Here is a 24,694-nt window from a genome sequence, read left to right as displayed (position 1 = left end):
CACCTTTCACAGATTGTCCATAAAGCCTCCTGTTTGTTGTTTTTAATTATTGCATGTTTTTTTTTTTCCAGCACTCTGCCAAAATGAAAGAAGACGGGATAAGGCTTCTGATTTTGGGTCCGTCAGAGAGGAAAGGAGGCGGGGCCACAACGGGCCTAACAAGGTCCAGACCCTAACGATGTCAGTGACCTCACGGGTCACAGGCTCTTTCTAAATCTCAGTACCATCAGTACCAGCTGGTCTCTCTAAAGAGGCACCAGGTAAAAGCATAACTACTTTGGAAGTCAAGTGACGGCGATCCTGAATTAGCCTGCTGGATTAGGCAAAGCGAATCACCTCCAAATGGAAAAAATATAAAATAAAAACTACCGATTGATAAATTCCTAAAGAGCTTTAAAGAAGATCTTTTGTAATCAACACACATTGCAGTTAAAGATCATCATCAGTGCTAATGGTATGCAATTATTTTTTCTTTTCCGAGACAATTAGCCTGTATTAACTTGCTCAACCAAGTGAAACATGGCTATTCGTTTGTCTGCTAGGCCAGCACCTGCTTCTGGAGTTTGGAGTTAAATGAGCCAATTCAAGGAGCAAAGGAGGTGAAGGAAACCAGCAAGAGTGTGGCCAGCAGGCCAAAATGGAGTGGCTGGGATGAGCTTGTCGTGAGTTGGCCGAGGGTCTCAGACAAAAGTGTTTCACCGGAAATACACTGTGAGTCATTCAGCCACTAGCATCCTTTTAATGTAGCACCTAGGTGCCCATAGCAAACTGCAATGCACACGGTATGTAGAGAAGTTTCTCGAGAGCCTGATGTGCAGCCCCTGCCTGGCCCTGCTTCCGCTCCCAGAGGCTTGGGGCCCGGTGCCTGTGAGCAGGTCCCCGTCCCCAGGGCCGTAATCCCCCGGTCACATAGATTTCAATCAGAGTCAAAGGCGATCAATTTTCAATTGGCTCCCATAATTCTTTTTTCTCATTTCAGCCCTGCATCGGCACCTGACCACGTCCGCCCGGCCTCTGATGAGGTCAGCAAGTCAGCTGGATTACCGGAGTGTTTCCATCGAATGTGTGATTCGCCACGCTCAGCGGGGGGCTTGCTGCTCCCAACAGAACCAAACAGGGCGCTCCTTCCTGGCAATGTCTCTCTTAACCCCCCCCAAATAAGGGTATTTTTATACGGCTATGAAACATGTACATTAGTGAATTAGTAAGTTAAACAATAAGGTGATAAGCCACGTTTACATTAGCTAGGCTGTGTTGAAAAGTTATTCAGTTAATAAATAAAGCCACTTTTTACTGTTAAGTAGAGCTACAGTAGTTATTTTGTTTATTGTCATATGTTGGATTTGCATAAGTTCAATGAGCTGAGTATGACACTCGATGTTTTAAATCAGCACAGTGAATCACAGAGTAGCCTGCAGTTCTTCCACGGTTCCTTCCCGGCATGGCGCAGGGCCAGTGACGTACTGTCAGGGTAAGTGTGGGTGCAGCTAGGGATGCTGGGGTCCGGGGGGGGGGGGGGGCTCCCCCTCCCCAGGGCCACAGTGAGAGTGATGTGGGAGAGTGTGACTGGCACTGTTTCGCCACTCTGTCATGCTCCTCGGCCAAGAACAGTCAGTCGTCAATTTCGGCAAGTATCTTGCCATCATTTGTGGTTAAGCGATCTCACTCAGGCCTCCGGCGTCGTTTAAAGGGTTAACTCCATGAGGGGGGCGCTTGGCCTGGCCAGCGGAAGGCCGGCACCCTGGCCGGCAAGCTGGTGGTCTTGGTGGCTGTTGCCGGGCCGAGGCAGTGTCTTTGAACTGTGGTGCGAGGTCAGACAGCCAAGGCTGATATTTGCGCAGCAAATATTTTAATCCCTAACTAATCACTTGGGTGAGCTCAGCGCGGGGAGGGCCGTGGCGGTGGCCGAGCGCATTCTTGTCGTCAATGACGCCTTTGTTCCGGGGATTGTGGGAAGAGTCAAGCAGGGCGACCCCCCCCCCCCCCCCACCCACCCAACCCATCTACCTCCAAGTGGGACCCTTGATAGCTTGGCCCCTTGACCCAGGTCCTGTGGCCGTGCCCAGCTTGGCCACGTGGATGTGGGCAGAAGGCAGAGTGCCGCCACAATCACTGTTGGACCGCTGCTAATCAGTCACCCCCTCCAGGCTAATGTAGCCAACCCTCCGGGGACGATTGTGAAATCCTGCTTGTTTCATTGGACAGGTGGCTCTGAAAAAAAACATCCTTTCAGGCCTGCTCAGCCACTGGCTGTAGATCACATGCCCCAAAGTGCAGCTCATTAACATATTTTAGTCACCTGTTCATAGGTACATGTGCTCATCTCACACAGTACCCAGGAATATCTGTCAGTGAGCAGGACAGAGCAGACACTAATTAACACTGTGGCCATGCATGTTGGTTTGACCGAAATGGTATATTGAGAAATATTATAATAATGAAAATAGGCACAGTTGTTTTTCTCACATCTCCCATAGCCACTTGCACTAATGTTATTCCTGAATGAAGCTAGAACAATCTAACGAGGGCCGCAGCCTCCATGGCCACTGAGAACTGAACAGGGAGAAAGCCAAGAAGGGGAAGATAGCAGCGAGAAAACCTGGAGGATAGAGGGAGAGAGGGAGAGAGAGAGGACAGACAGAACAATATAAAGCAGAAGCGAGTGAGCAGACGGAGGAGAAGAAAAGGAGAGAGGGAACACGGCGCTCGGGCTCCATTCAGAGGCACTCCAGCTTGCCGGAGCCCGTCCGCCAGATCACAACCCGCTAACTGATAGAGAAACTAATTAAGGGGAGGCTGTTCAAATAGATATGCTTCTAAAGGAGATTTAAGGAGTGGAACTGATTGTGCATGTCTGATTCCAGTGCTTCAGAGCCCTCACCCGGGGGGCTTGGCTTTCAAAGCTGGGTGACTCTCACACAGAGACACTCCATTAACAAAGTTCAGCTCACTGTAGCGCCCCCCCCCCCCCCCCCCAAACCGCTCTCCTCTCCCCATCACCGGCAGCGCCCACCAGAACCCACCCCAACCCTGCGCCACACGCTTCCTCTGCCAAGAACTCCCCTCACATGTGCCAGGGTCTGAAGCAGGTTTCCGATCCAGAGGCGTCTCTGCCCGACACATGCTACCTACGCCGGGGGGGGGGCAGTATGCAGATTTTGCCCCTCATGGCTTGTTGGTGTGCCCTAATGAGGTGGATACAGTGACCAACAAAATGAAAGTATATCCCAACAAACAGGGCAGGCATCCAGGTACTGGGGTGGGGGGGGGGGGGATGAAAAGGTAGTGCCATCATTTTGGCATTAGTTTGCATATTTTATGGGACACTTGTACATGCCCTACAGAGGCTTAAATTATTTGCTCCATATTGCCAAATTAAAAGCGCTTGTAATTAACACTGGTTGCCGCATTTATAAACGCTACTTTTAAGACTACCACCGGTTATTTATTTAGGCGCCATTAATTTTCCACTTTGCACAGACAGTTTGCCTTTGAAACTCCATTTTTTTCCCTATGACTTCTTGGTGGTACAGTCTGTCTGAACACCTGCTACTACAGTTCCTCTCTTCCTCTGAAAACCCTGGTGGGCTCCTGGTGGACCTTTTACGTCCTACAGCTGGCTAAAAAAAAGCCAGTACACAAAGGTCAGGCTTAATGCTTAACATCGGAAGACAAAGTAAGATGTATTTAGGTAGAGAAGGAACATGAAAAGGAACGGTAGCTGGGAGCTGGGATGGCGCCTTGGGTCCCACAGCGCCCCGTGTGATGGGGGGAAGTGGATTGAGATCTCCGCTGCAGCTCCCGCTGTTACCCACACGGCCGAGATCACAGCCTCATCACACCAGCGCCGTTTTGTGGAAAAGCCTCCCTTATCACATGGCAAATTCCCGACATGTTTACCTTTATCAGATCTGAGCGGCGGCGAGCGGGAGAGGAGCAGGATGAGGGCAGGGGAGAGAGGGGCCGCCGGTGCTTCTCGCTCTGCCACCTCGTCACCAAGGGGCCAATTATTCGCTCCTCCGACAACAGCTCCGCCGTCTCAGCCTTTCATTCATCTGCCAGCCCCCCCCCCCTTTATCCCTGCTGCAGTCATCGCAACATCTGCCGCTGAATATGCAATGAGCTTGTAAAAGGAGAAACTTCCTGCACAAAGCTAATATTTGCAAACATCAAACCGGTCCCGCGTTCCCCCTCGAGCTGCAAGCAGCTTCGTCTAAACGCTGCCGATGCTGCTGGGCCGTCACTCTCGCTCTCCCCCTCCCACCACAGGCTGAGACGCCTTCCCAGCCTTCTTCTTCTGCGGTCTTTTCTCATCCTGTCCAAAAGTGCAGAGGACCAGGGATGGGGTCGTGGTGCACACCTGGGCTGCGGGTCACCTGGTCATGGCCATTTTTATCAGAATGAGAACAATCATTTTTAGTTCTGTTTACTTGAGGTGTGAAAGATGCACTTTTTCTGTAAGTTTAGCACCCTGTCAAACTTTTCACACTTTCCCAGCAATGCACACAGTGCTCAGAGGCGGAAAGAGATGCCAATAGATTTTCCCTTAGGGTCCTGCAGGTTGCCCCGGTGTGACAGCGGATCTCTTCAGGAAACTTTAAAAAGTTTCTTAGGGAACTGCACACAATACTGATTAGTCAGTCTGCAGCGAGTGAGACAATGTGACTAAATTTCAGGCCTTGGTGTAATAACATCTTCTGTCTGAACCCAGTCTGTATTAGGAATCCTGCACTTATTCTGAAATTACTGGCTGAACTTGCTCATCTTCCTGAATTTTTGAATAACTATTCTGTACAACTTATGGACCAGCATCCATGGGGCATGGACTGGCCAGGTCATGTGCCCCATGCTGCTTGCTTAACAAACCTAATGGTTGGAGGGAAATAGGGTTAAATAAAGAGAAGGCCGAAAAAACACAAAATACCAAAAGGATTGTGAAATACTTCAAAAAAGAATCCAACTGCTTAGTTTAATCAATCAATTTGCTTTTTAAGCATCTGTTCCATGAGAATCTGAGGCATTGCACAAGCACTGTATATACGCTATGTGCTCTTTATTTTCTGTTTCATCCTGGGGGGGGGTCAATGTATTTGAGTTATGGGCTGCAGAGCTGGCTTCCTCCCATAATCCAATCATGCAATAAAATGGGGACGTAGAACCAGACTCTGTTTCAGTGCGTCAGTCGGAGGAAAAGAGAACGAGATAAAACGATGAGAACGGATGCAAATTACATAACCTGCACCCAGAACCGCGCCACCTCCTGTGCCCTTGGAGGGGAATCTGTGCAAGTTTGAAATCGGGCCCTTGCAGATGGAGGCGGGCCGGGATGACTGGGGACGTCTCTGACAGCTGTCTCTTTGCCGGGCTGCTCGCTGCTCCGTGCTGCCATGGCGTGTCTCTGCGTCCGCTGACTGAGGGAGATTACAGAGAGAGGGAGCGAGGGAGAGAGGGGGCCGAGCGAGAGATTACAGAAGGGAAGAGATTGACTGAGAGGGAAAGAGAGCGAGAGCGAGACAGACAGAACGACAGAGAGAGGGAGGAAGTGAGCAAGAAAGGGAGAACATTTGCATAATGTCCTCCACCACAGTAAGTCCCTGGGGCTACTAGTACAGGATAACAGAGTGCCAATACTCTTAATCCAATCTCTTTATTTTTTTCTAATACTTCAGAAATTAATAATTCTGCTTCCCCCCACACAGGCTTTCTGCAGCGGCCCCCAAGTCCCCCCACCCCCCAAACCACCGTGAGCGCTGAGCCGCCTAACTTTGTAACTTTAACCCAACCAATTGATGAGAGGAGGCCCTTCAGGCAGACCTGCTAATGAATGGATAGAGAGAAAAAGAGAAAAGTTAAAAGATGGTCTTTTATAAAGTAATTTAAGAAAATCCTGTTAGCTGGATCAAGTACAAGAGTATAATTTCTCAAAATGGGAGAAAGAAGAGAACATTTTCCCTTCCTCTCTCTCTTTTAATAACAAAATTAAAGAAGTAAGGAGATAGGGATTCAATTAGACTAGTAAACAGAGGGGATAACAAATTGGGGTATTGCACAAAGAGACAACAAGGGCACCAAGTACATTATCCCCAGGCCACACAGTCTGTCACCTGCAGAACCCGCCACCAATAGGCTCGGCCTGCAGGGACCCCTCTAGGGCTGCCCACTCATATGCCTGTTGGCTGTGTGTTCATCTTTCCGAAAAGTCAATATTGACACATAAGGGCCAAGACCTCAGATGCAGTGCATCACGTTATATCATTTAAGTTCTAGATACAAGGTTCAAATACACCTTCTCTTGCAGAAGTAAATGATACATTTATCTCTATGAAATATTTATCTGAGTGGCACTAACAGGAGATCTGTTGAATGGGACCTCAAGTGGGTTCAGAAGCAATGATGAATAAAGATAGTAGGTAACAATGCAAAAATAGGGAATCTATTTTTTTTCTTTGATTTACATAAATAAATTTTGCAACAAACACATCTATATAAGAAAACATATAGTAATATTTAATTTCACAAGATTGAAAATAAATACTATTGATAAATATAAAATGGATGGATAATTTCGATCCCAGCGCCATTATGTGTCCTTAGATGCTGTAATAAAAACATTATGACTGGAGTAAATCCTCTGCTCCTTTTTGGGAGAGCATTAGGCTTCCTCAGATGGGCTGTGTCTCTCAGCATGGACCCCAAAGCCGTCTCCCCCTCAGCAGTTCCCCTGTCCGCCCTCTGCTCCCCCCTCAAATATAGCGACATGCCCAATGGGAAATGTATCTCATTTGACTTTGTTTATTTCTGGGACCCCGTGTTTGTCTTTTTTTGTGTCCCTGAAGCGCCGCGGACCCTAAACCCTCTCGGGAGACGGAGCAGCAATGCGGCCGGAGGCGTCAGCTGTCCGGCCCGCGGAGCGGCGTGTCCCTGCAGGACCATCGACTGCAGTGTCCCCCCCCCCCCCGGCCCTGTGCAGGTGAGCGCACAGGCCCCGTGAGCTGTAATTGCGGATTTGGGTGGCACACAATTACTGCTTAAGTGCTTGTTTTGGATGTTGAGGGGGGGGGGGATACATCCTCCTGCTAAAATTATATCAGCTGGAAATAATATCTAGATAGCAATTAGGTTTATCTCCCTGTTGTACTAGGACTGGACAGATGAACACATCAGGGTCGACAGAACCATGCCACGAAAATCCAGGAAGACAGCTGATGCTCTGGGTTGGCAGGTGCGTGTGTGTGGCTGTGGGCGTGTCCCATATCTCCGGATGTGGACGTTTCCGCAGGTATTTACAGAACCTGTGGTTGGGTACATTATGTGCCCTGCGTCAGTCCCAGCTGTATGAGCCTCTGTAGCTATGGTTGTCACCCCTCCGCCCAGGTTTATCTCTCAACCACAGGTCTGCGCTGGGCTTGTCCTTTCTATCCCAGTGCATTCTGGGTAAGCCAAGAGATGCAAAGTTTACGCCAGTGATGTCTGTTGTACCACGGTGCACTGTGGGCACGTCTCATGCACCAAGGTGCATCCTGGATATATCTGCTGTCCCCCAGTGCATGCTGGGTGCTGTGTCAGACTGCCTAGCGGTGACAGTGCCATGTGGATTACTGCCGTCATTACAGGCAGCTCAGAGCGGCTTGTTGTTAAACAGACAGCAGATAAGAGCAGTTTTAAGCTAGTGTTACACTCTCAGAAGGTGGTGGTCTGTCACGAGGGTGCAATATTCACAGTTCATTGCCAGGACTTAGTCTATGAGTTGGGCTTTTTTAAAATGCACTTCAAAACTATTGCAGAGCAAGTGTCGGTGGTCTCAGATTTTTAGGGTGTCCTGAAAAAAAACACATGACTGATTTTCAGGAAGCGTGGCTTCCGTTTGTGAGGAACAGATGAAGTGGACTAAAGGGGGTGAATAGTGTGCAGAAAGGCAGCATCGCCGTGCAGTTGAGCAGCTGGTGAAATGTCTCCTAGGACCAGGTAAACTGCGGGTTCTTAGAGCATCACCATAGTGTAGATACCAGGCAGCGTGGCCGATGTGGGCATGACCCTTTAACATGAAGGTCACTGCCTCCAGTCTCGGGGCGGGTCCTGCTGCTGTACCCTTGAACGAGGTACTTAACCTGTGTTTCTCTAGCGGAAGCTCCAGCTGTGTAGATGGGCGACATCGCGAGTGACTTTGGACAAAAGCATCATCCTTCCGTCCTCCATGAGTGTTTATCCAGCACTAAGCTGCCCTACCTTTCCATTTAAGGGGGGCCCTAAGCTCCTTCGCTCATTGTTGCTTTCGCTTCTGTGCCTGTTGGTCAAAGTTTGCACCCTAAACATTTAGGGGAGGCGGGATAGGGGTTTCAGGGTATTTTAGGAGTCTTTGTACCCAGCAGTTTGTCCCGACCTCGTCTCACATCAGACCCTTCCCAAAGTACAAAGACTCAGCCCTTGTGTCTCCTGTAAGGGCCCCTCAGTGCAGGTGAGCTTCTCGAACGCACTGGAAGCAAAACGAGATCCATTGAAGTGCTGCACTTGGCACAAAATGAGAAGGATCAGCCTGGGAGTCTCCTGATAGCCTCTGGGAGTGGTGTGGACACCCACCTATAAGCAAGCCTCCGTTAGAAACAAACAAATCCCGTTTGGGCTGAGAGCTGCCTGGTGGCGGCTGTATGCGTGTGTGCGTGTGCGTGTGCGTGTGCGTGTGCGTGAGGGATGGGCACAGGGCTGGGGTGGCACACGGAGCCCGGTCGAGCTCAGGAGCCGCCCCCTCTCCCCCTTTGCACACAAACACACAAACAAACATGCACCCCTCTCTCACCATTGCTCTTTTTTTCCTCTCTGCATCGCTTACAAAGGCAGTCGCTTCCTCCCCCAAAATGAGGCCACGGAAGCTATGCAAATGAAATCAGTGCTCGTGGATTAGAATGGGACACCATATACTCTAAATCATGATTGTCAATCATGGCTGGGGATTAAGGGATATGGGCTTACAGACCTAAAAAAGCAACACTTCCCCCTCCGGCAGATTCCCATTGTGAGAAGCTCTGAGCAGGAAGAGGTTCGCATCGGATTGCGGCAATGTTGGAGCACTACTGCCCCCTGCCCGCCGCTGTGAGGTACTGCCGTCTCATGAGACACATTGTCATTTCACAAACCGTTTTCAGACTGATCCTGATGGGACACCTGTGCCGGTGTGGATTACCAATCAAAGCGAGCTTAAACATGGAACTGGCAGGGGTCTTGAATATTTAGGCTCTATGGTCTTTGCGGGAAGATTTGCGGGAAGATTTTGTTCTATTCCGTACTTGGAGTTAAAGGGAAGCGATGAAATTCACAGTACTTACTTAGCATATAAAGACACCATTAAGATGTCATCCTCCCCTGATTGGCCTATTCAGGTGTATGTCTATGTTAATGGGGTTAAAAGGTTCCAGTAGTCCCAGGGCAGACCATACTGCTGTGGCTATTACTGCTGCATGAATTGCTATTCAGAGCGGATCTACCCTGCCTGCTTCTTCACTAAGTGATAATCGCACTGTGAGGTAATGTCACAATGAAAGTATATCAGCAAAATCTTTATATCTCGAATCTGACGTCATAATTTTATTAATACAATGGCAATAACAGTTTATTGTATGTCTGCAAAATAAACCTGGCTACAGGCAGGTCAAATGACCATCTGCTGTGTCGTATGTAACACAGCCTGTTAGGTCCTGGGTTAGCAGAAAATCAGATTAGATGTTGGTTGTATGTTGATGAATAAAACGACAATTATTTATTAAATGCGATGCATATCCCACAATGCATCACATCTGCAGCATCCCAGTTTTTGGACCGCAGGGCTGCCCGCATGCCGGCCGGCCCGCGGTGACCATCTCCTGTGACGGCATGGGCCCCCGGGCACCCGGGCCCCCAGCGTGGGCTCCAGTCTGTTCCCGCAGAGCAGTCAGACAGCGGTGCCCAGTCAGCTGCACACCGACTGCGGGCAGCGGGCCAGGGCTTCCAGCGGGGGCTCCACCGGGCAAGGAGGGGCCAGAGAGCCGAACGCAGGCCGAGGAAAGTGGTGGCAAAGCGGTGCGTGACTCTCTCTGGCCCCGCACAGCAAAGAAGCTCCTGTTCATATGGTCCGATTTTGTCCAGGGGCGGGCAGCATTTCCCACAAGCCACTGGGGGACTGGACCGTGAGCCCCCAGGGGCGTCTGTCTGGCTTAAGCGTGAGGAGGGGGAGCGCAAAGTAGCGGAGGGTGGGGGGTGGGATTCGAGAGCCCCTGGCTTTTTAGGGAGGATGGTCCCTGCTGCTGGCACGGCACACCCCGCTCAGCCACGGGCTCTCGGCGGCCCACGGCCTGGCAGCAGCCTGGGCACCGCGCTGGGCTCTGTGCATCCTTGGCAGCGGGGCAGAGGAAGCGCAGGCCAGGGCAACATCTGTAGCACATTAGGGGCTGATCTGGAAGGGGGCTGGGGTGCTGTGCCCCCCCCCTCCGGGCAGCCTTCGGGGGCTCTTTGATTACAGTATGCAGATGAGCTCTGAGGCGCTTCTGCTCCCCATTTAAACTTGAGACTCGCTGGTGTCCGTTCATAAGAGAACAAAAGACGTAAACAGAATGCAAATCCTATACTGAATAAATGGGGGATGTTGCGTGAGTGCAGGAACAATCCTGGGCCGCAGTCTGCCAAGCAGCGCCTTGCTGTCTCAGCTCCCCCTCTAAACCGGGAACAGCTCTTTGTACAAACTGGAGAAAATATGACTGCCGTCCTGAAGTTTTGGGCCGACACTAATAAGAATGATCTGTGCAGGCCTGGTTTTGGAGACGGCTTGTTCCTCTCCTCCTTCATGGAGTGTCCAAAGGCTGCTCCGTACCTCAGTCAGACAGAGTCCATGTGGTCCGATCTTTTCCGATGTGTCCTGGTGTGCCGGGGGCTCTCTAACCCCCCCCCCCCACCCCGAACTTTCCCAGAATCAATACCTACCTGAGCTCATTCTGGTGCTAAGGAAATAAATCAATTAATACAAGCCAGTGGCAGAATAAAGAGCAAGTACTAATCATTATACATCATTAGGGGGAAGATTTAGCTTAAACGTGTTTAGCAGGAATTAAGCAAAGCTGCTGTTGACATGGATTGACTGCTGTAATGCTTTATTGTCAGTGCTCCGGGAGATGGGGGGGGGGGGGCAATGCTTTGGGGGGCCGGGACACAGGAGTGGGTTGTGGGATATTGGAGGACTTGAAGTCCTTAAGACTGAGTGGGGCCACAAGGGAGGAAGAGGAGACACTGCCACAGGAGAGGGAACAGGGGCAGTGGTGTAGGGACTGGGGATGGGATCCGACTGAGGGAGGCATCGCTCAGGATATAGGAACAGATGCTTCCTGGGCACAAGGATGTTAAACAACCATGGAAGCACGATCCAAACCAGAAAGCCCTGCTATTCATAGAAAAGGAGCAAAAGTCAAAAATCGCTACAGCAGAATTGTAAACCTGTCAGGTTTTGGCCACAACGATAAATAAAAACACCTCACACTGCACCGAAACTACACCATGTTCTGAAGGTGCGCGAAGACTGACCCCCAGCCCCGGAACTGCAATCATACAGCACAAACATAACTGAACAGCTGACCCCCACGCAGAGGACAGAAAAGCAAAACGGGCTGAACACAGTGAAAGCCATCACGCCGACACACACAAACCAAGACGAGCAGTCTCGCAGACAAAAACATCTGAGCTTAAAAGCCGACTTACAGTCAAACACAACTCGACAGGCGATGTATGCGACTCTCCACTCTTAGCTGACAAACGCCTTGCAAATGTCCATTTTTCCATCTCAAAATTTCACAGGTTTGACAGAAAACTTCAAACCCTCTTGGGAACAGAATGGGACTACACAAACAGCAGTGGGATATAAATGAAGCCTTGTTTTGGTTCATTTGTTCATTTAAGCTGTAGCAAAATGTATATGCAAATATGTCATGTCGAAAGAACAATGGAATGGGAATATAAAGAGATGGGGAATGAGAGAGAAAGAGAGAGAGTGATTCCTATCCCTCCAAGGTTTCAATCAAGATGGATATGCAGGGGCCGCCAAGACCAGTATCAACGTAGTGCAAAGAAAGTTTGGGACTGAGCTCAGTGCAAAGGAATCAGAGCAGGCCTGAGGATTCGAGGGGCCCTCAGCGTGTCCTACACGGAACCTCCCAGCCTGGAGTGGAAGGACTTAATTAAATAACGATTGCTGGGTTTCCATGGCAGTGGGTAAACAGGTCGCTGGATAGGGTGCCGGGGCAACAGTAAAAGAGGAGGTCAGAGGTCAGTAGATCTTCTCCATGACAGAGCACACTTGGCTGCGGGGATTCGTAAAGTGCCTCTTAAGCCCTCCGTCACCACTGAACACGCTGCCAGTTCCCTTTCAACCCAACTGGATGAAGAATATACAAATATTTTAAGTCCAATTCCAACAGTCATGCATGTTTTTCCCTGTGTGTGTGTGTGTGTGTGTGTGTGTCTGTTCGCCCGCCAAATTTACAGCTCCCCTCTCCTTCGCCGGAAAAAAAAAGATCTTTAGCTTTCTTTCTGGCGGCCGTACAGGGATCAGAGACGCTTAAGCTCACCAGTCAGGCTAGTGTCTGAAACACTGACAGCGTTTCATTTGTACACAATGAGCAGAAACAACAATTAATCTGCCTTTTTTTTTTAATATCGCTAAACTGCGGTAAGCGGGATAATTCTTTACGGGGCATGCTGATGGATGGGTGGCAGCCACAGTCCCTGTGACATTGCAGGTTGGTGGCTTTATGTCACACCACGGGAGCGAAGCGGGCGTAATTGGCGGTGAGGATGTTGTGTACGTGGTCCCTGTGTTTACAGGAAACGTGTGGGAATGTTAGCAAAGACCTCAGAGTAATTCACGCGCATTAGCCTACGATTCTGCGGGAGAATGTGAGGCAGTCGCATGCGAACGTGGCTTTTGGGATCCTGTAACAGCACTCAGCTTTAACCAGGAGCTCTGTGGCTACCGGTGCAGTAGCCGCTTCTGTAAATAGTGGCTCAGGAGGGACGAGTTTCCAGGGTGAGCACATTAAGCTGCGCTACACGGGGCTCGCTGACCTTTACGTTTTACGCCCCTGCTTGTTTGATGGAGATGCCTTGCCAGCCTTCCCAGAGAATCCGAGTTAACCATCCATCCATTTTGTAGAGCCACTGGTCCAGTTACGGCCACGGCAATGCGGAGGGCGGTCCTGGGAAGCGCAGACCATAAGGCGGGGAAGCAGTATTGTTCTCCTGAAAGTTTTTTTTTTTTCTGAAGGAGAACAGCAGCAGTTTGACCCTGCGCCAGCGCCCCCCCCCCCCCAGCACCTCCAGACGGATCTGCCGCTTGGGGCGCGCATGTGTGCATGGAAGACGCCCGCACCCGGGGTGCGGAGGGCTGGCGAGACTGCCGGGCCTTATCCTGCGGCCCCAGTATTGACAGTGCTGCTAATCCTCTCCACCTGCTCAAACACCGCCCAAAACAATCCCCACACCCCTCCCGTGGGGCTGGGGGCCTCCGGAAAGGATGGGGTGGGGGGGGGGGGGGGGTGATGGGGGAGCCACCGCCCCCTTTCCTGTCCGCACCGCGCCACCGGCTCCCCAGTGCTGGCTGGAGCCCACCCTCCCCCCCCCGGCTCACATGCAGCCCACTTTAATCGGCGTATAAACAAATAGCTCTCAAATGTTTGGAAAGCTCCGCTGTTTGCACCCAGGCCTAAGAAAATAGTTTTTACAAGCTATCCAGTTGTGATTAAGGCTGAGAGAATGAAATTTTCCAAATGCATTAATAATATTAATATTAGTCTAATTAATTACCATGTTTGACTTTGCTCTACGCCTTGTGTACCTTCCACAGAACACTACACTCTGTTGTTTCTGTCCAACCCAATATTTTCCTTTCTGCTCCACTGTTGCGACACACATTTCATACACTCGTAGATATGAGGTAATTACGTTTTTTCATCAGCGCCCCGAAACTGGCAGCTTGGATCGCCGGAACGCCTCGTTAAACAGATCTCTGTGGCGCTAAGTTAATGCTCAATCAGGTTCTCACACTATTTTATTTTCCTTTTCTGTTCATCTTCCGACAGCCCCTCACGAGGCGGGGGACGGGGGACGGGACAGCTGTGTGAGATGTAGCGCCGCTCGGCGGCTGGATGGACACTGTGTTCAGGCCAGTCGTCAGATCAGGGGAAAGCAGACGCTAACACTCTGTACCACAATATAAGTGTGTCTTTATTAATCATTGCTAAGGGTGAGGAGCTGCACACAGGGGCCAGCTTGGAGGGTGGCTGGGCAAGCAAAGGCCACCACCTTATTGTACACAAACAGAGGCTCCATCGTTTACAAGCTCATCTCATGGTGCTGCAGTACAGCGTGTACATAGTGTACAGGTGTATGGTGTGGGCTGTACTTAAGTACATTTTGTATCATGGGGAGAAGATCAGCCATGCCGGTGTACATGTGTATATGTGTTCTAAATATTCCCAATCCTGGTCCCACAGAGGAACAGCCGGTGATGGCCTGTTAAGAATTGTCAGCCATAATACCCAGCATGCACTGCTGTGGCAGCCTGAACTAAGCCGATCTTATGACAGCTCCTCAACTGTTTGAACTGTTAGAGTAGCCACAGCACTACTATTTGGCACAATAAAAATAATTAAAAACGAAACGAAACGAACAGAAGCAAATTCCTAACATTTCACCTGCTTCGACAATCTGTCCATCTAACTGTGTCCATTGTAAAATGGCGAACGCTGAACCAACACGACCCTCTAGTGTCAGCGGAATTACAATTCAGTGCAGAAGAGACCCACCAGAACAGAAAAGATCAAAGTAGGTACTGCCATCAATGCCAGTCCAAATTTCTCTCGGACTCAAGTCATTTTCCCTGAAACCTGATTGGACGAGTTCTTCGCCATGTCAACGGCAAGCTAGGAGTTAGCGATTTGTGCTCCAATAAGAGAAGTAGCTTGTAGGGAGTGTGAAGGCGCTGGACAGAAGATCCCTTCTGATTGGACATCTTGTTGTCAAGGAGAGGCTCAAGACAATAAGCTGCTTATAGGGTAATGGATGGGGCAATCTGACTGGGGTGTAGTGCTGCTGGCGGCGAGAGCCTTTGGGTGACTCCTGGCTGGCACTAGCTGAAGTGACGACCCAGTCTGGAGGAGCGGTAATCGGCCCTCAGCTGGACGAAGGCGTGCAGCAAGTTGCGGTCCAGGTTAGTCAGCTGCTCCCCAGAGCAGACCTGCTTCAGGTTGTCAGGGGCGACCACCAACAGGTTACACAGAGCATGGAGCGTATCAAAGAGCTGCAGTACCAGAGGGACCTGCAGGGGGAGCAAGGGAGCAAACAACCATTTAAGTTATAGTCTAATCAGAAGAGCACCTGAAAAGTTTAACAAGTGTCCTCCTTTCTTGGCGCGCCCCGTGACCTGCAAATCCTTACCTGGAAGTCCTTGGCGCAGCGGCGGTACTCGGCCACGTCACAGATGGCCAGCATGCCGCCCATGGAGCTATACGTATACAGCTGCAGATGCTCATGTATGAGGCGGTGGAAGCGGATGCCCAGCTCCGTCAGCACCGTGTCCACGTTCTTCCCGTCCATGGAGCGCCGCACGCGCTCCACCTGCTTGCCCACGTAAGCACACACCTTGGAGCAGGCCTGCGGGGACACGAGGAGGGGGACGGAGAGCCTAAGGCAACGTGGAGGCGAGACCGATGGACTGATAGATCATATGATGGGGGCGTGTCGCCCTTACGTTGGTGTACTGAATCATCACGTTGTTCTCATCCTCCGGCTTGAAGTCTGTCTTCTTCTGCTCTGTTGTCAGGATGTGCTTCATCTGGCCAAACATGCAGTTGAGAGTCCTGCAAGGAAGGGAAGGGAGACACAAATCAGAACCCCAAGACCAACCAATGAATGACAAATAGCGCTGTAAGCCTGAGGACAGCATTGCATGATAGCAAAACCGAAAAGTAGCAAATTGTGAGTCTATACTTGAACCTTTTATGTAATTATCTTTTAAAATTGCATATGAGAAAACCAAACTGCACTAATATACAGCCATGAGGGCCTGTGAAGGTTTCCTATAGGCTATCAGAGTCTGATCCCCCCCCCCCCAGAACGCAGAGGGACAGGCATGACGAGCAGAGATCTGCCGGCTGGGCCTGTGACTGACCTGTCGATGCCCGTGTCCAGCTTGACCTCCATCTGCTCGATCACCTCCTTCTTCTTGTGCAGGCACTCCGTCAGTTTGGGGGAGGAGCTGTGCACATGGAGAAGAAGCAGAGAGGTTGGGGGGAGAACTCCTTGGAGGGCGGGCAGCCTGGCGGGGGGGTGGGGGGTGCAGTTTGAGACTTGGCCACGCGCTCACCTGATGAGGGGCATGAGGTTGTCATTGAACTGCTTGTCAAAGAGGTGAAAGATGGTATTAGCCTGCTGGACCACATCCAGGAAGTAGAGATTGGCGTTCTTGGCGTCTGCTGAGGGAATAGCTGTGTGGGAGAGAGACGGACATCGGTCTGCACCTTATTATCTACATTTTCCTGATTTTTACAAGACCGTGAGAAAGCCACCTCTAGAGCAACCAAAAATCCTTGGGGAAAAAAATAAATATTTTTTTCCTATTACATTAATGGTTTTATTATAACATTAACGCTTGATAATTCACAGTAATCTGTACATTGATACCAGCCATGATTAATTAATGGTCAGAGAGTTACGTGAAACAGGCAATGTGAGGAATACTTATTGGCTCCTGAAACTGTCACAACCCACGTTCCCAGACACCCAAGTGACATGCGGACGTACCTGACAGGCCGATCTCTAGGGCATAGTCGATGTGGTCCACACACAGGTGGTCCACCAGCAGCAGAAAGATGGAGAAGGCATTCTTAGGCAGGTCTGAGGGGTCCGAAAGCTGTGGAACCAACGGTATAAGGAAACACGGTCCTTGACTCGTGGCTTGAAGAGCTTCCACGGTACACTATTCCAAAGCAAAAATCTACTGCTGGCATCAATGAGAAACATCTATGGAAGCGGCTACATTTTGTGTTTATGTCATGGAGAAGCAGACAGGAGCCTGACCCTGTGACATCGCTCAAAGGCGTGTCGCGTCTCCTGCAGCAGGCTGACCACCACTTCCTGGGAGAGGAAGGTCTCGCCATGGGTGTCGATGCTCGGGCCCAGAGGCAGGTTGGTGCGCAGACGGATACGCTCCTTCAGCTCCTGAATGCTAAACAGAGAAGAGGAGACTGGAGGCCACCAGAATCCACCGCAAGACAAGAGCACTGCTGGCCAGCCATGCTCCTTGAGGCCCAAGGGCTTTGCAGATTTGTCTTCTTAAATGCATTAGTATGTCTCCTCACAGCATTTCAGGTGTCAACCAGGTGCTAATGAAAACGCAGTGTCTGTGGCTCCCTCCCACATTCAAACTAACAGTGCCAGGGGGATAAGAGACAACAGAGTTGGGTGTACAGTTAAATTAGGGCTGATTTACAGCCTGAAATACAGAATCCGCCTTGGCCACACTATCACACAGGACAACTGAAATGTTTGATGAGCTGACAAGCAAATGTTTGGCAACCAGTGTTTGGCAACTGATGTTTGGGAGGTTAGCACAAAACCAACAAATGACCTTTAATCACTGATTACCTACAAAGAAACCTGAAAAGGAGACCCCCCGCAAACATAGCTGGCTGAGAGGCGACCGATGTCTTTGCCCACTGACTACCAGCACCATGTGGAGAAAATCCAGGTTAACTGTCCAGCCGGGGTGACTGGATATTTGGATAACACTTGTCCTTGAATTCACTGGTCTCCACTAGGAAGGGTTGCCTAAAAACCCAAAATTACCATGAAACTGATGAGCATGATGACATTCCACAAGACATAAATTAACACCAGATTTTCACACCAGATTTTAACTCCTTAAAGTATTATTAATTATTATTAACATTTTTTGTATGATAGAATATGGTGCATTCCTGTTGTGAGTCTGAGGTATCTGGCTTGGCTTCAGGGAATGTTCCTCCATAAAGGTGGGGGTCGCAGACCTCCAGGTCATGGAATGGGAGGATTATCTTGGAGGGGGGGCCTACCTGCCTGTGCCCACCGGGCGCTTTTGGTGGTTCTTGGAGTCGTAGTAGCGCTGCAGGATCATGGCGCTCCGGGCCCGCAGGTGCTCCCGCTCCATGTCGATGTAGCTCTCCAGGTAGGTGGAGAATATGTTCTTGATGAGCTTGGCGAGGAAGGTGTGCTTGTCCGAGCCCAGGTTGAACTCTGTCAGTTTTGTGGCCAGGCCTGTGGTCCTGGAGATGGGGCAGGTGGGTCACTCTGTCAGGGAAAGCCCCGGCACCTCTAACTGGCAGCTGCCTATGCAGAAGCGTTCCTACCGGGTGTAGAGGTCATACAGGTTCTTGAGGTACTGCTCCGAGTCGGACCGCCGGGACTCCTCCAGCTTGTCCTTCACATGTGTCTAGAAGGACAGAGTAATGACTTCGTTTTAAGCCCACGGCCAAAAAATGAGCCCCAGCGTGCGGCGAGTGAGCCGTTCCCAGGAGGCCGCTTTACCTGCAGCTTGTTCTCAAAGATGCTCTGGATGAGCTTGGCCATGACCGTCTCGGGACTGCAGAACACCTCGCCCACCTGCTTGCTGACTCTCTGGCACAGCTGAGCCGTGTCTTCAAACACGTCACTGCGACCGTAGGCCCCCTATGGGAGGGGGGGGGGGGGGGGGGGCGACGCCACGTCACAGGGTGGGGAAGGCAGACGAGCACGATCGGCCCGGCCCCGGAGACGAGCCGCACACTCACCTCCTGACACTGCTTGATGTACACGTCCACGCAGTGTGCGTAGCCCTGCAAGGACCGCAAAGCACAAAGACAAATCCGTGTTACCCAGCGAGCCGCACTGCTGATCATAAATATAAACAGAGCCGCCAAACTGGATGGTTTTGCCAAATTAAACAGAATCCTAAATAACCATTGGTAGCAGCGTCTGAATTTGAAATTCTGTTTAATTCTATCAAACACAGTTATCAGCTTCCCATATCGAAGGCAGCCTTTAATCAGTCATTCCAGTCACTGTTTCTGTGGGCTGCCGTTTCTGTGTGTCTGATTAACGGATGCAGAAAGCAGAAGCAGCTGTCATCTCATGCAGCTCCTGCACCTCCTCCCGCCACCACGAGCCTCCTCCCGCCATCGCTGCACCTCCTCCCGCCACTAACGCACCTTAAAGTGCAGCAGGACAGCAGCTACTTCGCGCATGCGTCCGATCTCCCCACGGCGCTGGGCGGCGGTGAACTCCTGGATCAGCTGGCGTTCCAGGTCGTGGTATTTACCTGGGCAGGCACAAATATACAGGCAGACATTGGTCGATACAGGCCGGAACGGGTACACAGGCCGGAACGGGTACACAGGCCGGAACGGGTACACAGGCCGGAACGGGTACACAGGCCGGAACGGGTACACAGGCCGAGACAGGCCAGTACAGACCAACATGGGTACACAGGTTGACACAGACTGACATGGCTACATAGGCAGAGACACTGCACTACACAAGGTGACCAGTGATAATACAACTAACTAAAGCCTGACAATATTCTTGTTGATCATCCTGAAAGGACACACTTGCTTGCCTTATGCAGTTAAACCAAAGTCATCTGACACAAACTCAAAAAAGAAAGAACTGATCTGCAGTAAAAACCAGATACTCACTTGCTATCTTCGCCTTCACTTCAGAAAACCTGTCAACAGAAGAACGAAGAAGAAGATCCATCAATGATCAAGAAACACTCATGGTGCAGGTCAGCCGCAGGTCAGTCGCAGGCTGTTCAGTGATATTCACGAGGTGTTCCCATCTTAACGTTTGACATGCCGTGTTCTGCGTGATTTTTATGGGTCAGGGGTGAGGCAGGCCACATTACTTGAGCTCAGGGTTCTGATGATATTTGTGCCCCCCCCCCCCCGGCGCCGATCACACCATAGTCCAGTGGGTCTCACCTGTCGAAGGGCAGCTCTTGGGCAATGAGGTGCAGCTTCTGAATTATGTCAGCTGCCTCCTTGATCTGCACAGAGGAAGAGAGGGAGTCATCAGGCATAGCCGAGCCCGGTGCCCCCCCCCGCCCCCCCATAGGGCAGGTGCGCAGCCCGACCGCGTCCAGTGCCGCTCACCTGAGCGTCAGCAGGGCCAGTCTGCGAGGCGTCCAGCTCTTTCATCGCCCACCCGCTTTGAATGGGATGTAATCCCACAAGAGGCTAAATCTCCCTCAATAATCTGTCCAGGCAGGGATATCTCTCTCAAACGGCCCCGCCGAGATTCACAGCAGCCCCCCCCCAGCACCCCGCGCCACCCAGACGTGCGAGCGGACCCTGCTGTCCGCTGCTCCCGCGTGACCGCGGAGGCCTGCCTTAGCTAACATCATTACCCTGCTCCCGTGAGGTGACTTCTGCCTTTTGCTCTGCAAGGCTTTCTAAGTATCTGTCCTCTAGCTAAGATTAGCTAAATCCCATGTAAGTAATGTAGCCGTCTCCCTGCAGCCAGGCTTTAGCAGCACTTGTCTTGGTCTTGGCGGTCTGGCCCTCCCTTTCTAGGGGATTAGCTCAGCCTCCCCTCCAGCTATTGACTCACAGCTTTCCTCTTCGGCTTGGGGGCGCGCTCGGAAAAAGAGAACAAAAATCCAGGAGATATTCCCACTGCAGCTCACCTCCGGACGCCGCTGCCAATTCCAGGCCTCTGTGATGGGACAGGGGCCCAAGTGGCCCTCGCCAGCGGGTTCGAGACTGAAATCCACACAAGTGGTCTCCGGCAGCAGCATGTACTGGCAGACGTGCAGATTCTAGGGCTGCATCCTTTTTATGTATTTATGTATTATGTCTGATTTATTATTACACTGATCCCTCATCGGTCACGTACTTAGAGAAGGTTTGCTTGTTTTAGGAAATGCACTCTATGTTCTGCGGGCCCCCATGAAAGCGGAGTGTGTAATTTATAAAGGAGCACACTAATGCACAACAGCATGCGGGAGACTCACGGGGCACTGGAGCAGGCGGCCGGTGTGGGGGGGCGGTCAGGGAATGAGCCAGAGCGTGCTGTGCCCCAGAGGAAGGGGTAGAATTGCGGGGGGCAGATGCAAGGTCGAGCTCATGCAAGGTCAGTATAAACATTCATACATAGGAGAATATCTGCGTCATCTTACAGAGGGGCGGAAAAATCGTAGTGTTGCTTAGCTAATATTCCGGGTTAGTGCACAATAACTGTTCCAATATCTAGGGAATTCGTGTGAGTGTTTTAGGTCGAGTGCTGATGATTTTGGTCAAAAGACGGCCGGTTAATATACTGGGACTGGTGTAGGTATAACAGAAACCTAGGAAGTGACATCATGGAGGGCAGGAGGAGGAGCGTGTGCAGACACAGAGGGCAGTCGTTGGGCGCGACCTTGTCAGGGTTGTTGAAGACGTCGCTGCGCAGTTCCCCGTCCAGGAACTCGTTGAAGTAGGTCATGAGGCGCTGGGCCTCCACTGCCCTCTGCCGTGGCGTGTTGACGCCCTCCAGCTGGTCGCCCAGGTGACACACCTTCGTCGCCACGTAGCTGATGTGTTCATCCAGCTCCTGGAAGTGCTGGAAGGCCACCTGGGAGGAGACGAAGAGGCAGCCAATCAGCAGAGCGCAGAGGAGGGTGGGAGGGAAAATCAACGGCACGCATACGGAGAAACCGCAAGGCAAATGCACGACTCCGCAAACATCCATGCAGGCACTATGCACTTTATCAGGGTCATTTCTGTCACATCTGAGCACTTATCTTCTCCGTATGTATTTATATTGCGGAGATAGAAATTTCACTATGATCCTGTACTGGACGTTCATGAAAGGTGGACGGACAGAGGAATGGACATCCTCTGTAATTCTAGATCTGAGGCTGGTTTTTATTTCAAAACTTTAAAGTTCCATAGTACAGGACATTCATGGGTTATCACTGATACATATATGCTCTTCGATAACAGGCACCTTGATGTTTGGAGAAGGTGACCTGTCCCGGAAGTGCATGTCTGAGTCGGGCCCAGAGAAGCTGGACTCTCCCTGGGTCACATGTCCAGCACTGACCTGGTTGCTCCTTTGCAGATCCTGCACTTTGCGGGCGAACTCCTTGGCCTCCCGGTGGCATTGCTGCTCCAGCTTTTCCACTCGCCGCTGAATCCGTTCGTCCAGCTGCTTCAGCTCTTCTATGTGGTTCTTGAACTCCTCCAGCAGCCTGTAGGGGGCAGAAGGGAGCAGCACTTGGATCCTCACTTCATCCGTTACTGAAGCACCAGGCCGTACTACAGTTCAAGCACAAACCGGGGGGAGCTGTACCACATGGGGCGGGGGCGGGGGGGTGGGGGGAGGACTGCAGCCTTAATGAGGTTTTCAGCCTCTTAATCCCGGGGAGCCCTGAGCTGAGGTCAGAGCTCTACAATGGGGACTGGCAGCTGTACCACTGTCTTACAGTGTCTGCAGGAATCAGAGAAATAAGCAAACCACTCAGCAATCTGCCAATTTCCAGTCTGACTGAATAACTACTGCTACCCCAGCGAACCTCCCAGCAACAGTTAAAAGTAAGAATTGCATTGTGAGGTTCATTTCTAGGCATTTGGATTTATGCGACCCCGCACAAGCTGAGATTGGCCAGCTCCATTATCACAGCAATAGGGACTGCAGAGCGAATGCACCACATCAGCACTGGATTCCCTGGACGAAGGGCAGAGTGTGTCCCAAAGTGATGACCATGTAATCTCCCAAATAAGCCCCTCAGCGCTGGCAGCCACGGCTTAGAGCCACGCCCCCTTCCAGCACGCATTCCCCAGCTAAATCATCATGAGGGCCAGTGGAGTGTGCTCCCATGATGCACTGCACAGACACACCTACAGCCCTGCGCATGCCAAGCAGACAATACAGAACTATCAGCTTGTCAGACATGCTGAGACACACAGAAGCCAGCGTTCTAAAATGGGTTATCATCTAATATGGCGACAATGTGACATGACAGTATTGCCTGATTCAAATGGCAGGGTGTGGAGAAAATAGGGAATCGCTGGGCCTCTACCAAGGATTTCTCTGCACATACTGACGGTTATTCAAACAATGTCTGACATTAACATTTAAGTGAGGAAAAAGTTGGAGTCAGAGAGCAGGATCAGCCAGCATCCCTGGAGCAGTGGGAGTTAAGCCTTGCTCAAGGACCCAAGGGTGATATGATTATTCTACCGGCCACAGGATTTGAACCCACGACCTTCCGGATAAGGGCACAAATCCCTAACCCGCTGGGCTACACACCGCCTGCCATTGGCTAGAGTCTGACCTTCGATCAGTCAGAAAAAAACAAATTCCATCTGCGCACCGCGAATCAGCCAACAACATAGAGGTGAATCGGGTTGGCAGTCACAAACCGTTACAGACCACCAAAATCTACCACAGGGCCAGAAACAGTGTTCAGACACGAAGCATTTTTGTGGCAGCACTGTTTACTGTGCATTCAGTCATGGATTCACACACCGTGTCTTCAGAGAGGGATAACAGCGCCGCTACCTTTTGGGGTCGAAAGCCTCGGCCCCTCCCTTAGAGCCCCCCCCAGGGGTCCTCCAGGCCAGCCTCTCAATGTATTCATCTGCATCAAAGGGCTCCTGCAGGAAAAAAATCCAAAGAGCAAAATGTGAAATCAAGCCCACAGTTACACGAAACATTTCTGTAAATCCTTATTGAACCTGAAACGTCATTCAACTGTATTGCATTTGTTTTTAAATCTTTAAAAACAATCTTTAAGCATTTTGTTTTATGGCATACAAAGAACAGTCAGTGAACACGCCAGACAGTTGGAACATGTTAAAAACACAAAACCTATTGGCCGTTAACCGGAGATCCGTCTTTACCGGAAGGACTTTAATATTCCCAATTATTTAAATCTAATAACATCAACTAATCACAAAAATACAACTATCCGTCTGTCGCAACGATTCATCTGCTTTATATGTGTAATAGCGACGGAGGTCATTTATATGCGAGGTTTCTGTTGAGGGCTTTTATACGCAGCCGTATCCGCATCTGTGCACAGCTGTCTGTGCACCGACAAGCCTCTGACAGTCTGTTAATTCATATTAAGGATAATACGGAAACTTAAATCAGATACATTCTGAAAAGGAAATAATTTAGCTATTTTTTGTTTTCAAGTAAAAACTTAAACGTGGCGTCTTCAACTCTACCACTGTTAGTGCCTGTTAGCTAACTAGCCTAATAGGAACATACCTGGTAAGCGCTTAATGGTAATAACCCTAATCATCAAGTGAGCGAGTTATACATTCAAGAGATCACCGCGTGTGTGGATGTCTAACCAGCGATACGAACAGAAAGACGAGTCAAAATGGAAAAGCTAAAGATAAAAATAAACCAGGACGACTAGTAGGTGTTTAACTGGGCGGCTAAATCCTCCTGACAGGGAGCTCGGCTGCATCCTCCCAGATCGCAAGCCCACCTCAAACAACTGAGGCGATGCCGACATGGTTCACGTCCAAGCGAAAGCGGAGCCTCGGCGCCTGAGTTAGTATCGCTCGGCTTCGGTCTCTGGGCTGCCCGCTGTCGTTCACTGCTGCAGACGGACCCTCTGCTTCCTGGATACAGCAGCCATGTCCAGACCGGAAATGGGGACGACGAGCCCGGTTTG

General features: G+C 50.7%; 1 protein-coding gene and 1 long non-coding RNA gene across 3 annotated transcripts; one reads left to right on the top strand and one right to left on the bottom strand.

Moving 5' to 3' along the window:
- Positions 1-201: 201 nt before the first annotated feature.
- LOC111852408 (uncharacterized) lies at positions 202-1,186 on the top strand. Its single transcript, XR_002840226.1, has 3 exons — positions 202-260; positions 543-662; positions 980-1,186. It is a non-coding gene; the product is annotated as an uncharacterized lncRNA (long non-coding RNA).
- A 13,031-nt stretch (positions 1,187-14,217) lies between these two features.
- On the bottom strand, positions 14,218-24,688 carry exoc5 (exocyst complex component 5). Of its 2 annotated transcripts, XM_072699282.1 has the most exons (18): positions 24,506-24,688; positions 23,566-23,660; positions 22,105-22,252; positions 21,439-21,633; positions 20,004-20,068; positions 19,719-19,747; positions 19,233-19,342; positions 18,816-18,860; positions 18,574-18,714; positions 18,396-18,478; positions 18,102-18,311; positions 17,089-17,236; positions 16,813-16,921; positions 16,376-16,496; positions 16,181-16,267; positions 15,761-15,869; positions 15,448-15,663; positions 14,218-15,328 (listed from the first exon to the last, which is right to left on the bottom strand). In XM_072699282.1, exons 1-18 carry the CDS (start codon positions 24,530-24,532, stop codon positions 15,140-15,142), a joined length of 2,127 nt encoding a protein of 708 aa, XP_072555383.1. In that variant the 5' UTR covers positions 24,533-24,688; the 3' UTR covers positions 14,218-15,139. The 2 variants fall into 2 exon arrangements, with proteins under 2 accessions (XP_072555383.1, XP_072555384.1); XM_072699283.1 differs by lacking the exons at positions 21,439-21,633; positions 22,105-22,252; positions 23,566-23,660; positions 24,506-24,688 and adding an exon at positions 20,175-21,423.
- Between the last annotated feature and the right edge of the window lie 6 nt (positions 24,689-24,694).

Source organism: Paramormyrops kingsleyae, chromosome 14 (genome assembly GCF_048594095.1).
Source record: "Paramormyrops kingsleyae isolate MSU_618 chromosome 14, PKINGS_0.4, whole genome shotgun sequence".
NCBI classification, from domain to species: domain Eukaryota; kingdom Metazoa; phylum Chordata; class Actinopteri; order Osteoglossiformes; family Mormyridae; genus Paramormyrops; species Paramormyrops kingsleyae.
Note: the sequence above shows the minus strand (reverse complement) of the source record. Positions and strands in the feature narration are given on the sequence as shown.

What these genes read in the sequence shown, in the direction of transcription:
- exoc5 (XM_072699282.1), bottom strand. Translation starts at nt 24,532, where the DNA reads ATGTCGGCATCGCCTCAGTTGTTTGAG. An exon ending in GAGGCTTTCGACCCCAAAAG is followed by an intron (nt 22,253 to 23,565) that starts GTAGCGGCGCTG and finishes TGCCCCCTACAG; the next exon opens with GCTGCTGGAGGAGTTCAAGA. An exon ending in TCTTTGAGAACAAGCTGCAG is followed by an intron (nt 18,479 to 18,573) that starts GTAAAGCGGCCT and finishes CTGTCCTTCTAG; the next exon opens with ACACATGTGAAGGACAAGCT.